The sequence below is a fragment of the Antedon bifida genome, chromosome 10 (genome assembly GCF_963402885.1).
Source record: "Antedon bifida chromosome 10, ecAntBifi1.1, whole genome shotgun sequence".
Lineage (NCBI taxonomy): Eukaryota > Metazoa > Echinodermata > Crinoidea > Comatulida > Antedonidae > Antedon > Antedon bifida.
Genome location: NC_136235.1, coordinates 19572457 through 19585796, shown reverse-complemented (window position 1 = coordinate 19585796; position 13340 = coordinate 19572457). Strand labels below are relative to the sequence as shown.

The 13340-nt window shown below is 33.5% G+C and overlaps 2 protein-coding genes and 1 long non-coding RNA gene across 3 annotated transcripts in view; 2 read left to right on the top strand and 1 right to left on the bottom strand.

Annotated features, from left to right (window-relative positions):
* Positions 1 to 1218, top strand: part of LOC144854358 (uncharacterized) — a 45451-nt gene extending 44233 nt beyond the window's left edge. The window contains exon 2 of the long non-coding RNA XR_013614577.1: positions 6 to 1218. This is a non-coding gene — a long non-coding RNA (uncharacterized LOC144854358). The remainder of the gene's footprint in view (positions 1 to 5) is intronic.
* A 1478-nt stretch (positions 1219 to 2696) lies between these two features.
* On the bottom strand, positions 2697 to 9299 carry LOC144854719 (COP9 signalosome complex subunit 2). Its single transcript, XM_078712673.1, has 12 exons — positions 9240 to 9299; positions 8443 to 8556; positions 7764 to 7841; positions 7509 to 7562; positions 6940 to 7101; positions 6728 to 6805; positions 6131 to 6305; positions 5438 to 5616; positions 4783 to 4933; positions 4305 to 4387; positions 4009 to 4067; positions 2697 to 3710 (listed from the first exon to the last, which is right to left on the bottom strand). Exons 1-12 carry the CDS (start codon positions 9288 to 9290, stop codon positions 3566 to 3568), a joined length of 1329 nt encoding a protein of 442 aa, XP_078568799.1. The 5' UTR covers positions 9291 to 9299; the 3' UTR covers positions 2697 to 3565.
* A 369-nt stretch (positions 9300 to 9668) lies between these two features.
* On the top strand, positions 9669 to 13008 carry LOC144853936 (ciliary microtubule associated protein 1A-like). The gene is made up of 4 exons (XM_078711805.1): positions 9669 to 9814; positions 10293 to 10403; positions 10603 to 10716; positions 11089 to 13008. The coding sequence occupies exons 1-4, from the start codon at positions 9763 to 9765 to the stop codon at positions 11568 to 11570; spliced, it is 759 nt and encodes a 252-aa protein (XP_078567931.1). The 5' UTR covers positions 9669 to 9762; the 3' UTR covers positions 11571 to 13008.
* Positions 13009 to 13340: the final 332 nt, after the last annotated feature.

Below are 13340 nucleotides of genomic sequence, written 5' to 3'. Positions count from 1 at the left end.
ACTAGTTTGAAAAAAAAAGTGTGATGTGCCCAAATATGGTAGTGATATGACATCATCATGTCCATATATGGGCACATCACATTTTTCACATAACGTTTGATAGTGTAGGCAAAGCTTTAGGTTGTATAATAAAGATACATATCAAAATGATATATAAGATTCTTGTATTATAGGTTGTAGGTTTGTTTAGGTTAAATGTTGAAAGTGAACTGCTAAATCTTCCTGAATGACAGTGCAATGAGATTGGCCTAAAGGTTTAAAATGTTGGTGCAAATTTTAGATTTTAAAATGATTAATTTTGTCATTTTTGTATGGGTAGGTTATTATTTATTTCATCATTTTTATATACACGTACTGTAAAATACATAAAAGATTAATTATTTTGGTATTTGGAATTTTTTTGTTTTGTCCATTTTTATTGGTTGTTGTTTTTACCAATCTACTATGTTATTATGTACTTTATCTTTGCAGAAAGTGGCTTCAAATAATAGCAACTGCACATGCCTATGAGCCAATTGGTGTTGTGATAGCTTGCGCAATGACCACATTCATAAATTTGCAACTCTGAATTTCAGTACATAATTAATATTGGTTTCATTGCATTTTATAGTGTACAATTATTGTAAATTGTATTTTTAAGATACAAATGTTACATATTTTTCCTATTAAATCATTTGTTTAAGTTTGATAGCACTTGTATTTATACAGTATATTGATAATTAGCAATATAGGTGGTAAAACACAATGATAATAATAATTATAATCAGTAGTTTATTGGGTCAAAATAGCTACATAAAGAAATTTAGAAAAATGAAGCCAAAATATATACTTATACGATTGCTTATATAACTAATACTTAAATTCATTCCTTTTAAATGCTACTTTTGCAATTTACATTGAAGAAGAAACTTCTATTATACAAATGATTAAACTTTGATTCCAATTTAATTTGTAAAATCATCGGTGAATTAACCATCCTTGGTATTTTTATTTTTATGGGGTTGCGTTTTAGGAAAGTTGATGTAACCCAAATTCTGGAATAAAGCATTTGTTGTTTATCAATGCATGGCTGGTTAATTTACATATTTTGCAATTAAGGTGTATAGGTGCAATGTATTTTACAGTATTGTTTGTATATTAACAGCAGTCATATTATGTAGTTATTATTTTGTATATTAGGGTAGAAAAAATAAACTGCTTCTTTATGATAAAATTACACACGATTTGTACATAATAGTATTTGTCATTTGTCTTCTGTATAGTATTATACTTGAAAAGTGCATGCTTTTTTGATGGGATAATTTGATTGGCCAATGATGAGAACGCTCAGGGCAACATTGGGCCCAGTTAGAGCTTGCAATATCTGATGCTGTATATGGGGCTGGAGTCCCATCGGGCATTTGAAATCAGCAGGAGTATATGATAGTGGTCTAGTGGGATGCAGGAGTGATGTTGTTTTGAGCATGCAGTGTCCGTTAACGTTAACTGTATACAGTCAATGGCCACCATGTGTGATCTAGTATCACGGTTACAAGGACCAGTACTGCTGATTCTTGTCATCCCCTGCATCTAGTATCTGCTCTGCCTTTCCTCTGGGCAAGGTTGGCACTGACCCTTGATCAATGACAGGACCAGTCGTTCGCCACAGATAAAGCTCTCTCTACACTATCAAACTAGTTTGACAAAAAAAGTGTGATATGCTCAAATATGGTGGTGATATGCCTAAATATGGTAGTGGACATGACATTTCCATATATGGGCACATCACATTTTTTTGTCACTTCAAGTTTGATAGTGTAGACAGAGCTTTAGCCTGAATGAGCTGTATGTTTGATAGCAGTCTGCTGCATGTATTTTCTCTTCGTTATTGGTAGTGTCTATCACGCACTGACCAGTTTGTAGATAATTGCTCCATTTTTGGCCCATTAGTGGATATTGATTATTGACCAAGTACATTTTAAATTTAATGAATGTCCACTCGGAATGATGGAACTTAAAGGAAGATAATGGACATACTATAAATAATGCACATTTTAGGTTGGTCGTACAGGGTCGCATTTCCATATTTTGCTAAGGGCGTCCCGAGTCAGTAAGTGATATTGACCAGCTAATTTAAAGGGCATTTTCTTGCTGAGATCCCTACATCTCAGCGAAGATAGGTCTTTTCCACCAGATAGGTGGTACTATAAAAACATATGCAGTACTTTACACCAGTGGCGGATCCAGGATTTTGAAATAGTGGTGGCTTAGGGCCTAAAAGTAGTGAAATGAAGCGCTGAGCTTAATTTGATGTCCTATCTTTTGCATTACAATTTGTGACATTTAGAGGGGGCCCGGACCGACTCCCCTTTGAATCAGCTCCTGCACCAGAAAACATTCAATATTTGTTCATTTCTTTTATTCTACCACCTCGACTCAAACTTACACTGATCTTAATGCACAATACCATGACGAGTATTGAAGGAGAGTTCCAAGCCCAGTGTCACCTAGACTAATGGAAACCCACCCTTAAATGCACCATTCTTGTTTCTAAGTGCACATAACTTAAGAAAGGCCTTGATTGTCCAATCAAGTATGACATCTAAATCCGTCCTATTTATAAGGTTTGAATATAACTCTCAACCATATGATTTCGTTCAGTCAAATGCTATATAAAATACTAAACAAAATATTATTATTTTTTGTATTTAGTTTTATTAATAGCTCAACAAAATTTGAAGCTTTTTAAAGCTTAATTTATTTGAATAAGACCAAAACCCCTTACAGTATATATTGCTTGTTAGTCCATGTTTTAATATCAAATTTGCTTTTTTATTGTAAAGTATTAAAAAATTAACAAAACTAAATAAATTATCTTGATTTAAGTTAATATATAGGGGGCAGCAGACAGATATTTATACTGCAAACATTTATTTTTCAAAAAAGCAGTAAATAAGTTAGTATTTGTAAAATGTTTTAAGTATATAAAAGTTTGAAGTAAAAATATGTTTTTAATCTTGAAAATAAATTTTGGGGTTTCACCCGACATTTGAAATGGTGACAGAATCTTGAATTTTCTTGAATATAGAACGTGGTACCACTGATTAATGCTAAATTTGTCATAAGCTCTGTCTACACTATCAAACTTTATGCGACAAAAAAATGTGCCCATATCTAGACATGATGATGTCATATCACTACCATATTTGGCAATATCACTACCATATTTGGCAATATCACTACCATATTTGGGCACATCACTTTTTTTGATAGTGTGGACAGAGCTTTACATATCATCAACATACAGACTAAAACAAAGAGAAATCTCTAGACTAGTTGTAGCTTCTAGGCTTGTACGATCTAACACCTAGGAAAAACATCACTGCAACAATTAACAGATTTTAGTGATATCAACGCCGTGAATCTACCTCTGCCACTGGTAGCCCGACGTTCCATTCTCGTCATCCGCATGGCTTGTGAATCAGCAAAACCAATCAATGGTTTAAAACGGGGGTAAAGCTCACAATTTTGAATTGCGATTTATTTACTTATTGGCAAAATAGTAGTGTATGAAATAATCAGTGTCTTAAGCCATTTTGTTCCCTACTGCTAGCTGTAAAGAGTTGAGTTGTGTGGCCAAACGGTCGATGGCTTGGAATCTAGCCATGTCTTGGGCATTGCGATCTAGCTCTAACAATTGGTTCACTTGGTCTATCCTTCCTTCAATTGTGCTAAAAAAAAAAATGATACAAATTAATTATATTTGAAAGTAGAATATTTATTTACAACTAATTTTTTCTGTGTGTAATGTTGTTATTATACTGTTCTTCCAGAGGGCCCAGTACAATTAAAATACAGAAACAAAATACAAAGATATAATGCCACTGTCCATCCTGAGTTCACTGGGAGCATACTCCTGCTGAGGCAGAACTCTACATCTATCACTACCATACAGTATGTGGGCATATCACTACCATATTTGGGCATATCACTACCATATTTGGGCATACAAATGGAAAACATACTTACTTGTCTAAAATACACTGGACTAGTAAACTTTCAACCTCTGCAACATCTACATTTAGCTCCTGCAACAAGAGAACAACTGGTTTTTTAAACAATAAAATAAATACATTTATAATATAAATCATCATATCACACTGAGCTTGATTGCTATCTAATAATAATAATATCCTTACAAAAAAAAACTTGTTCACCAGAAAGGTGTTCTGCCACGAGGCCGTATAACATGGTAACACATAGTATTGACATAAAAATTAAACCAATATATTAAACAATAAAATATTACATAGAAAGTTACTCACCCTTGAAATAAAAGGAATATGTATGCGTGTGTATGGTTTTATCAACTGCATTAATACTTGTGTTCGAATATTTCGAAGTAAATCTGAAATAAAATGTAGAATAAAAATATAATATTAATACTACTACTACTACTCTCAGACAAACGTGTGCCGTTTGGTAGCAGCACTCGACATGAATGGACCCTTAGGGGAGTAGAAAGTTGTGGTAAGAAAGTCACAGGTTATTCCCCCATTTACATCATTTACCCATTAACAAAGAAACAAAGGGACTACCTTTGGAACGCAACAACGTGTTCCCTTAATAGAGGTGCCTTTAGAATAGCGGTTGGCAAAAGTTTTAAAAACATATTTTTCCTCTGGTTCGTTTCACATGAAAGCGTCCCCTTAATAGGAGTGTCCTCTGAATAGAGCTGTCTCAAAGGATGGGTTCTATCTATATGATACCAACAAGGTCAAAGGTGAATAAAAACAGCCTTACCTTCAATATGTTCTCTGATGAATGGGTCATCCATTATAGTTTGTCGATTTGTTTTTAGTATTTTCTCAAATTCACTGATGTCGTTATTTTGGTACGAACTGACTAGGTTCGTCATTGCAAGTATTTCTGGGTCGTTTTTGTAAGGTTTGGCCTATTGGATAACAGAATAAAGGATTAATTCAGCTTCATAAAGCAAATATAAATACAGCAGTACAATTCATCTAATAAAGGAGGCACTTAAATTATCATAATTTAATGTATTGTATGGAGTGCAAATCTACTGTATGTATGGCAGACACATGGATTCAGTCTGGTGGATGGACTAACCTGGTTTTTGGCACTCTATTCACACATGTATGATGTGTATAACATGTGGAATGAGTTAGTGCCACTCGACCAGAATACAAGCTCAGTGTGAACCACCAGCAGATAGGTACATTTCTATTGTTCTTATAATATTTATTTATTATAGAAAGGGTTTTTCCCGAAAGCTCTGTTAGTTTTTCTGGCTGTTTTACTTTATCATTTTGATTTAGCCTTTTGCTTATTTTATTTTGCATCTCCATTGAGATCCAGCCACTGATACCCACAGCATTGCCATTTATTTTCAGTAATTTGCCTTTGGATTTATTATAGAAAAAAGTTATAAACCTACTTCCTGAGATTCAAATGGATTTATATCCGACTTCATCAACATATTTGCTAGTACAAGATACTTTAGACACGTGGTTCGTCGAGGACTTCCAGATTCGTCATAATTTTTAAAAGCTTCAAAGAAATCTGTGTGTGCCCTCTCGTATTCACATTCTCGTAAGTGCATTTTACCACCACATTCTGAAAAGTAAACAAGAGGAATACAAAATGGTTGATTTATTTAGGCACGAAAAGCAGCAAATTTTTCATGTCTTTATGCACATGTCCCCAGGGATCACTAATGGTAAATGAATCACTGTCCTATCAGATAGGTGGTAATCCCCCTGATACAGGACTATGTTGTGAACCAGTTCACACAGGTTATAACTGTGTACACTGGACCAATGGTTTATAGTCATTATCCGAGAAGACTTGTTCCACCACCAGAACTAGGAGCGAGTCAGCCTCGAACCCTTGCCGATGTCGTTGGCTCTTTTAAGTATGGTGAACGGCGCCGCTGCCTTAACAGCTCGGCCATTTGACTCGCTGAATGTCTCTCTTAACTTTATTCTATTCACGTAAGTTGGTTGTAGCTACTTGCTGTTAACTTTGATATAACTCTTATGTACACTGAATGTAATGTAAACAAGCCCTTCCCATCATGGTACATCAGATGTTTAGATACTGGGATAATATAAAATACAAAACATCTTACCTCTTATAACCCCCATGATGAGGGGATGTGGAATAGCGGACTTTATCTGCAATGACTGTTCATACAATGCTTTTAGTTTCTTGTTATTCTTCTGTGCTGTATACATTTGGATCTCTAGAGCATAGATTTCTAACAATTGCGTACCTTTCTTTAAGTCGTCTGAACCATCATCTGTCTGTAGGCAAAATATAATATTTATAAGCACATATTCAAAACCTAAATTGTTTTCTACGCTTAACTTTCTATTCCACATGTTAACCACAAAATGTAGGTTCATTTATTTATGCATCTTTTCTCAATTTCTTAATTCATTCGTTTTCATTTCAAAAAGACAACATCCAATGGTGTTACGAAAAGAAATGATGTTAAGTCTCACTTGAGGCACTCTGGTAACGGACTATACCATTATCCAATGGGGGTGTGATATTTTAATAAATATTAATAATAATAATAATATAGATTTATATAGCACACATACCACTCACGAGTGCTCAAGGTGCATAAATATTAATGTTCTTCTTTTAGTAATGTATTCCTCTCTTCGGAGAAAGAGGCTAACGTTGGTTTATCCAGGTAAGCTGGGCACAAAATACTTACCTTACATGACTGATGTAATTGTTTGAGAATCTTTGATAATTTGGTGAATTCCTCTCTATCATAATACAATTTACCAAGCTGGAGTAGATAATGCAAAACAATATTTTAGAAATAAAATGATTTATGAGTTGATTGGCGAGAATATTTTAATAAGTTTAGTAGGATAGACTTTCCTAAAAAAAAAGCAATATTTTGTTATACATAAGCCATACCTTTGTGTTTGTTTTGAACCATAACCTATCGTTTTTTGCGTCTCGTAGTGCCCCTAGTGTAGTTTCATAAAATTCTTGTAACAATTCCATGTTTTTTGACGTTGAGATATAGTCGAGAATACTATTAATAGATTTTTCTGAATAATTCCTTGTAACTGCACTCTATATTAAAAACACAACTAATTAGCATATATCTGAATTGAACCATCTATTTAAATAATAAAGCTCTGTCTACACTATCAAACTATGGTAGCGATATGCCCAATACAGTACAACCCTTTGTAAAGCTCTGTCTACACTATCAAACTAGTTTGACAGAAAAAGTGATGTGCCCAAATATGGTAGTGATATGCTCAAATATGGTAGTGATATGACATCATGTCTATATATGAGCACATCACATTTTTTGTCACATAAAGTTTGATAGTGTGGACAGAAATTGTAATATCATAATACCTTAGCTGTGAAACAAAATCAATTGTAACTACTCATTACCTTTCAGAAAGGAAAAAATGATTTTTATTTTAAAAATGAAAAACTAATAATAATATTAGAATACAAATATTTACCTTAATATATTTCAACAGTTGTTTATATCTGCCCATCATTTCTTCATAATTTCCCTTTAAAAAGATAAACAAACAGATTTCTTTTTAAATTTCATTTCCAAATCAACAATTACAGGATTGATAATCTTTATCATGTATCATCATTTGAGTAGAAACAGCTGAGGTCACATGATGGGCCTTGCAACCATATTTGGTAATTAAATATCATTTTAGAATTGTATGTTATTTAATAGCCGTTATGATAAAAATGCATACCAGTTTAAAGTTGATTTTTATCATCTGTTTTAGTGCTTTGAAACCCCAGTCTCCTTTTTCTTCTTCAAGATCTAGAACCTGTAACACAAACAAAATACAGGTTTAGGTAAGCTACAATAGGCAGTTGCAAGTGTATCCTTAAACAGTGAGTGATTGGCCAAGTGGTTAAAACAGTGGAACCGTAATTACATAGCCATAACATCAGCAAGGGTTTGAGACTAACTCGCTCCCCGGTGTATTAGTACATCACAGCCACTCATCATAACTGGGCCCTCTGGGAGACCAGTCTTTGACTGAAGAGGTCGGCCAGTATAAATAAAATATTTCAATTCAATGGTTCTGGTGGTAGAACGAGTCTTTTCGGATAAAGACTATAAACAATAGGTCCATTGTACACATCTAGTTCATGTGCACTTTAAAGAGCCTAGTGCATCTTTTGAGACGAGTAGAGGGTTACCCCGGTGTACTAGTACACACACAGCCACTGATCATAACTGGGAGGTCAGTCCTTGACTGAAGAGGTTGCCCAGTATAATTTAATATTAACAAAAAATATCTAAACTTTCTCAGTAAATTATATAATATAGTTTGTTAGTTAAATCTGACACTATTTCTATTTTGTACAGGTACCGTAATATCTGTTACGGTTTAACATTTACTTTAAATTGCCAAAATGTACCTTTTGAAAACTGTCCAATGCCACCCTTGGATCATCTTCTTTTAGAGCTTTTGAATTGTAATATTGATTTTCTAGGTCAACATCTGGTTCTGAATTACTTTCCTCTGAATATTCCTGAAGAAAGACGTGAACATACTCAATATAAGAAATGAAAATACTCAATATAAGAAATGAACATACTCAATATAAGAAATGAACACACTCAATATAAGAAATGAACATACACAATATAAGAAATGAACATACTCAATATAAGAAATGAACATACACAATATAAGAAATGAACATACTCAATATAAGAAATGAATATACACAATAATAGTAACCTTTGGAGAAATAACGCTGTGAATACAGCATACATATTAAACTACATATTTTAGAATGAGTGCAAAGTTTTATGTCAGTTTGGCGTGAAGAAAATTGGTTAAATTTTAAAGGAAATGTAATGATAAAAAAGTTCTTTAAAACTGAGTAATAATGTATAGTTAGTAGTTACGTTATGCTACAATCGAATAAAACGGTAATATTTTGATTACAAATTATCATATAAGGGAGTGCACTTTAGTTAGGCCTCACTATCACACTGGCCTCTCCCATTATCGCCGATTAGGACCAACATTCGCCGGTATACGCCCGTGGTGTCCGGTTATAGCGACTGGCCTAGACTGGAGACAGAATATGCCCGGTATATATTTATCTGTTAACAAATTTAGAAATTAAGATGGTCTAACTTAAAGAACTGCTTTAAATGAAGGATTTATCCTAAATTAAAATAATAGATATATATGATGTCATACCAAATCATAATCAACTTCTTCGCACATGAAATCATCATCCATGTCCGACATTTTGCTTACAAAACGCCCTCAATAACATCTACTTTATTAATAGTCTTCGTAGTCCAGACGTGCGCGTTACAGGATGTTTTGTTGACATTTTGCAATACACAATATGTTCATTTTAACTTAATTTACATCTATTATCTTATTTACAAACGTATTATTAACTTTAAATAAATTTAAATTACGTTGTTTATATTATTTTTTATTATACTATGTAATAAAAATAAATATATTATATAATTTATTCAAATAAAACTGTCAACTTTTCTATAGTTATTGTAGTTGCTAAGGTAGCACATGGTAGCGCGTCCATAGCAGCAGCAAGTGTTTGGTAAGTTGTTACATAACAACGCTGATCCTTTATAAGGTGAATTAACACGTTAGGTCAGTGTCTCATTAATTAATCGTTGAAGTAGAAATAATTTAGGATTTAGGATTTTTACCAGTTTATTTTATTATTAATCTATAATTTTACGTCATGAGTGAAGAAAAAGAAAAGCAAAGTCCGGTTATCGCTGCCAGGGAAAGAGGTGAGTTAAAATTGATTTTAATTATTTCAAATGCAGGCTGCATTTATTGCCAGCCAGTCAGTCAGGGCTGCTATCCATGCCAATCTATGCAAACCAAGCCTAACCTAGTAGGCTAGTAGTAGTGTCTATAAGGTCAGGCCTAGCTACTAGCTAGCTAGGCCTATCTATAGAGTAGTTTATGTTTACCATACTATTATTATTATAATTAAAGGCCTACAATAAAAGAATAGGCCCAGGCCTATATGAGAATAATGTATTCTAATTTAAATAATAATTAGGCCTAATATTAAAAGGCCCTAAATTAAGCCAGGCCTAGGCCTAGTTAGTATACTTTTGAGTTGACACTTGACTGTAATATATATATGCCTATATTATTTTATCTTATCAATATATTATATATATATAGGCATATATTTAATTATTATTAAGTTAAAGTATAAAATGGTCGGTAAAACAACTTTTGTTTTTTATTTTGTAGGTCCAGGACCTGGCAGGTACGCACTGCCGAGTACGTGTGGATATACCAAACATGACTGTACAAAGCATATGAAACCCTCCTATTCTTTTGGTAAACGACTAAATAATGCAAGTATGTTACACTACTGTTTCTTACTGTTTTATATTGTATTAAAAAATAACGCACCATTGGACAGCCGTACTCTTTATCTTTTCTTAATTATCTTTTTTTTAACTCGACAATTACATGCCTATATATTTTTCTATGTGGACTACTCATGTATTAGTTTAGTACATAAATAACATGAACTATTCTATAATTGCATTAACAGTGTTTAAGGAAGATAGTAGTCCAGGCCCAGGTTATTCCATAAACCCATCAGTTACCAGGCACGGTAAAGATGGTACTCCTTCTTACTCGATATTGGGAAGACAGCGAGACCCAAGTAAGTTTTTATCTTATCGTTTTTCTACTGTATATAAGTAATTTTATATGTAGGAAAAGAGGGGTTTAAATAATACGAAAATGATACAAAATACATGCAAGAATTTTGAAAAATATATAGGCCTATATATTTCTGTCTTTGAATAAATCGTTCAAATTATATGTACAGATAAATAAACATTGGAATATATCTTCCTTTATAATATAGTATTTGTATAAATTACAAAATATTAATTTATGAGTAGGCCTATGTGTATTATTTTATGATTTTTGCAATTACAAATCTACACAGTTTTATGTTTGACATTTAAAAACGGAAGATATTCTCACAAAAGACACAATTTGTTAAAAAATATTATAATTATTTCTACAGATACGTTTATTACGCCATCACCATACGCATATAGTCCTCAAAAGTGCCATCCACAAGGAGAGAAACATGCACCAGTCTTCTCAATGGCAGCTCGTACCAGATACCGAAAACGTGACCAATGCCCTGCCGCAAATAACTACAGCTTGCCGCCATTACACGGCAGCAAGGTACCTAACAAGCAGTCGAGTTCAAGTTATTCAATGACAGGACGATCTAAAGTCGGTGGATACCTCGAAGATCTTGCCAAAACTCCAGGCCCTGGACGATACAACGCGATAAACCCGAATAGCGTACACGTAAAGAAACCTAGCTATTCCATGCTTGGTCGGCACGACTCGGTCGGAGACGGCACACAAAAACCAGGACCAGGTGCTCATAGTCCGGAGAATGTTAGCGGAACTAGACGAAAATATCCGAGTTACTCGCTCGGCATCAGGCATTCGGAGTTCGTCTGTCCGTTGATCATTGACGTCACCGATTAAACTTTGAATTTTTACGAATCATGCGACTTGGAACAATTTTACAAAATTTCTTCACAGATTATATTAAACACTGGATTTATAATTGTCAATATCATCACAATATGAAGTATAAATAATAGCGAATGGATTGAAATTGCCTTGTTTTGTTGATTAAAATTATAAAGAATAAACAGTATTTTCGGGATTATAGGCCTAGAGGATAAAGAATCCTTTCCTGATTTTTTGTATTTCCGTTTAAGAATTAGTTACGAGTTTGTCAGGGTATTCATTTTACGCAATACGTATTGTAAATGTAGGTCTTACATTTTTGGATTTGAAATTTGAGAAAAATATTTTATGGAATGACGATTGGGGGGAGAACAATTTGACATAAGGCGCATGTATTGTTCATTTTATTACCGATATCTGTTAAACTGTGAATAACATTTCTTCTCATTTATAAGGATTGTTTAGTACGATCTAATAGTATTAGCACAGTGTCAATTATTGGTGCTTAATATTTCAATGGTGCTTAAAATTTGATGTCTTACCACGGTATATGTAAAAGATACAAGGAAATTTATTTGTCTTCGTAAAAAACAAAGCTGTGCTTCAGGCTTTCATGCGCTTTGATGTTATATAGCTGGGTTTGTTTAGATCAAATTACGTATCTCCTAGAATTAAATGTTGAAATACTTAGCAGATAATAATTAATCTTTAAGTAGGACTACGTCATCCCGATCTTAGATAAGATCCAGTCGGTCTGTTTCCGTAAGTAGTATTCCGTACGCAATGTAGGCCTACCACAGTCGTCCGATTTTGTCCGTTCACGGAACCGGGTCCGGACTGCGATACTTCTTTTCCTACATCAGTTTTCTTTCACATACGGGGTCCCCAACTTATGTACAAAAAAAATCGCGCCCGGACTTGGTATACACAATATTACAATTTTAAAAGCATCGAATATCATTGATATTTCCCGAATTGTACATTAAAATGTGTGATAAAATGCGTACCGTATTCGATATCGATATCCCTAGTTATTTTTTTTAACGGAATGCGTGACTATAGTTTCCCACCGTAACGCGTTGAGAGTGAAATGAGTATATCAACTATCATATGAAAGCTTAGTGATCTAATTACGGGACATCTGCATATTATATTGTGAATCTCCGTTATTTTAACAGCTTTTTTTACGATACTTTATAAGTTTATGATATGCATTTCTCTAAATTATAATTTGTATTCAATATTTTCTATTTTATTACACCATTTTATGCAATTATTAAGATAACAAAGAAATATAAATAATTTAATAATTCATTTAATTATCACAATTAGAGCATATCAGTTGTAAATATTTTGTTGTGACGTCATTGCTGCAAGTTGTAATTAAGTGTTTTGCTGATGTATGAGTATATACTATTGGTCAAATTGGCATAATAAATCCTATTGTTATAGGCCTACTTTGTTGTTGAATAAGCCATTTCCTGTAATAGTCATAGTGAGGTAACACGACAAAACTTTTGCATCATTGTTTGAACGCGTGCGTATAACAGACGTACCTTTATCAGTGTTCGAACGCGCGCGTTTAAAATACGTAATTTATTTATCATTGTTTGAACACGCGCTTATTAAAGACGTACCTTTATTTATCATTGTTTGAACGCGCGCGTTAATTTTTATTATCATCGTTTGATTGCGCGCGTACAAAAGCCGTACCATTTTTATCATCATTTAAACGCGCACGTACAAAAGACGTACCTTTATTGTAGCACCATTTGAACGCGT

Bases quoted from the DNA above. Each gene is read 5' to 3' on its own strand.
- LOC144854719 (XM_078712673.1), bottom strand. From the start codon at position 9,290: ATGTCGGACATGGATGATGATTTCATGTGCGAAGAAGTTGATTATGAT. The intron at 8,557-9,239 runs GTATGACATCAT...GTCTTTCTTCAG, and splicing joins AAGAAGTTGATTATGATTTG to GAATATTCAGAGGAAAGTAA. The intron at 7,563-7,763 runs GTATGCATTTTT...ATCTTTTTAAAG, and splicing joins TAAAAATCAACTTTAAACTG to GGAAATTATGAAGAAATGAT.
- LOC144853936 (XM_078711805.1), top strand. From the start codon at position 9,763: ATGAGTGAAGAAAAAGAAAAGCAAAGTCCGGTTATCGCTGCCAGGGAA. The intron at 9,815-10,292 runs GTGAGTTAAAAT...TTTATTTTGTAG, and splicing joins TATCGCTGCCAGGGAAAGAG to GTCCAGGACCTGGCAGGTAC. The intron at 10,404-10,602 runs GTATGTTACACT...TTGCATTAACAG, and splicing joins TAAACGACTAAATAATGCAA to TGTTTAAGGAAGATAGTAGT.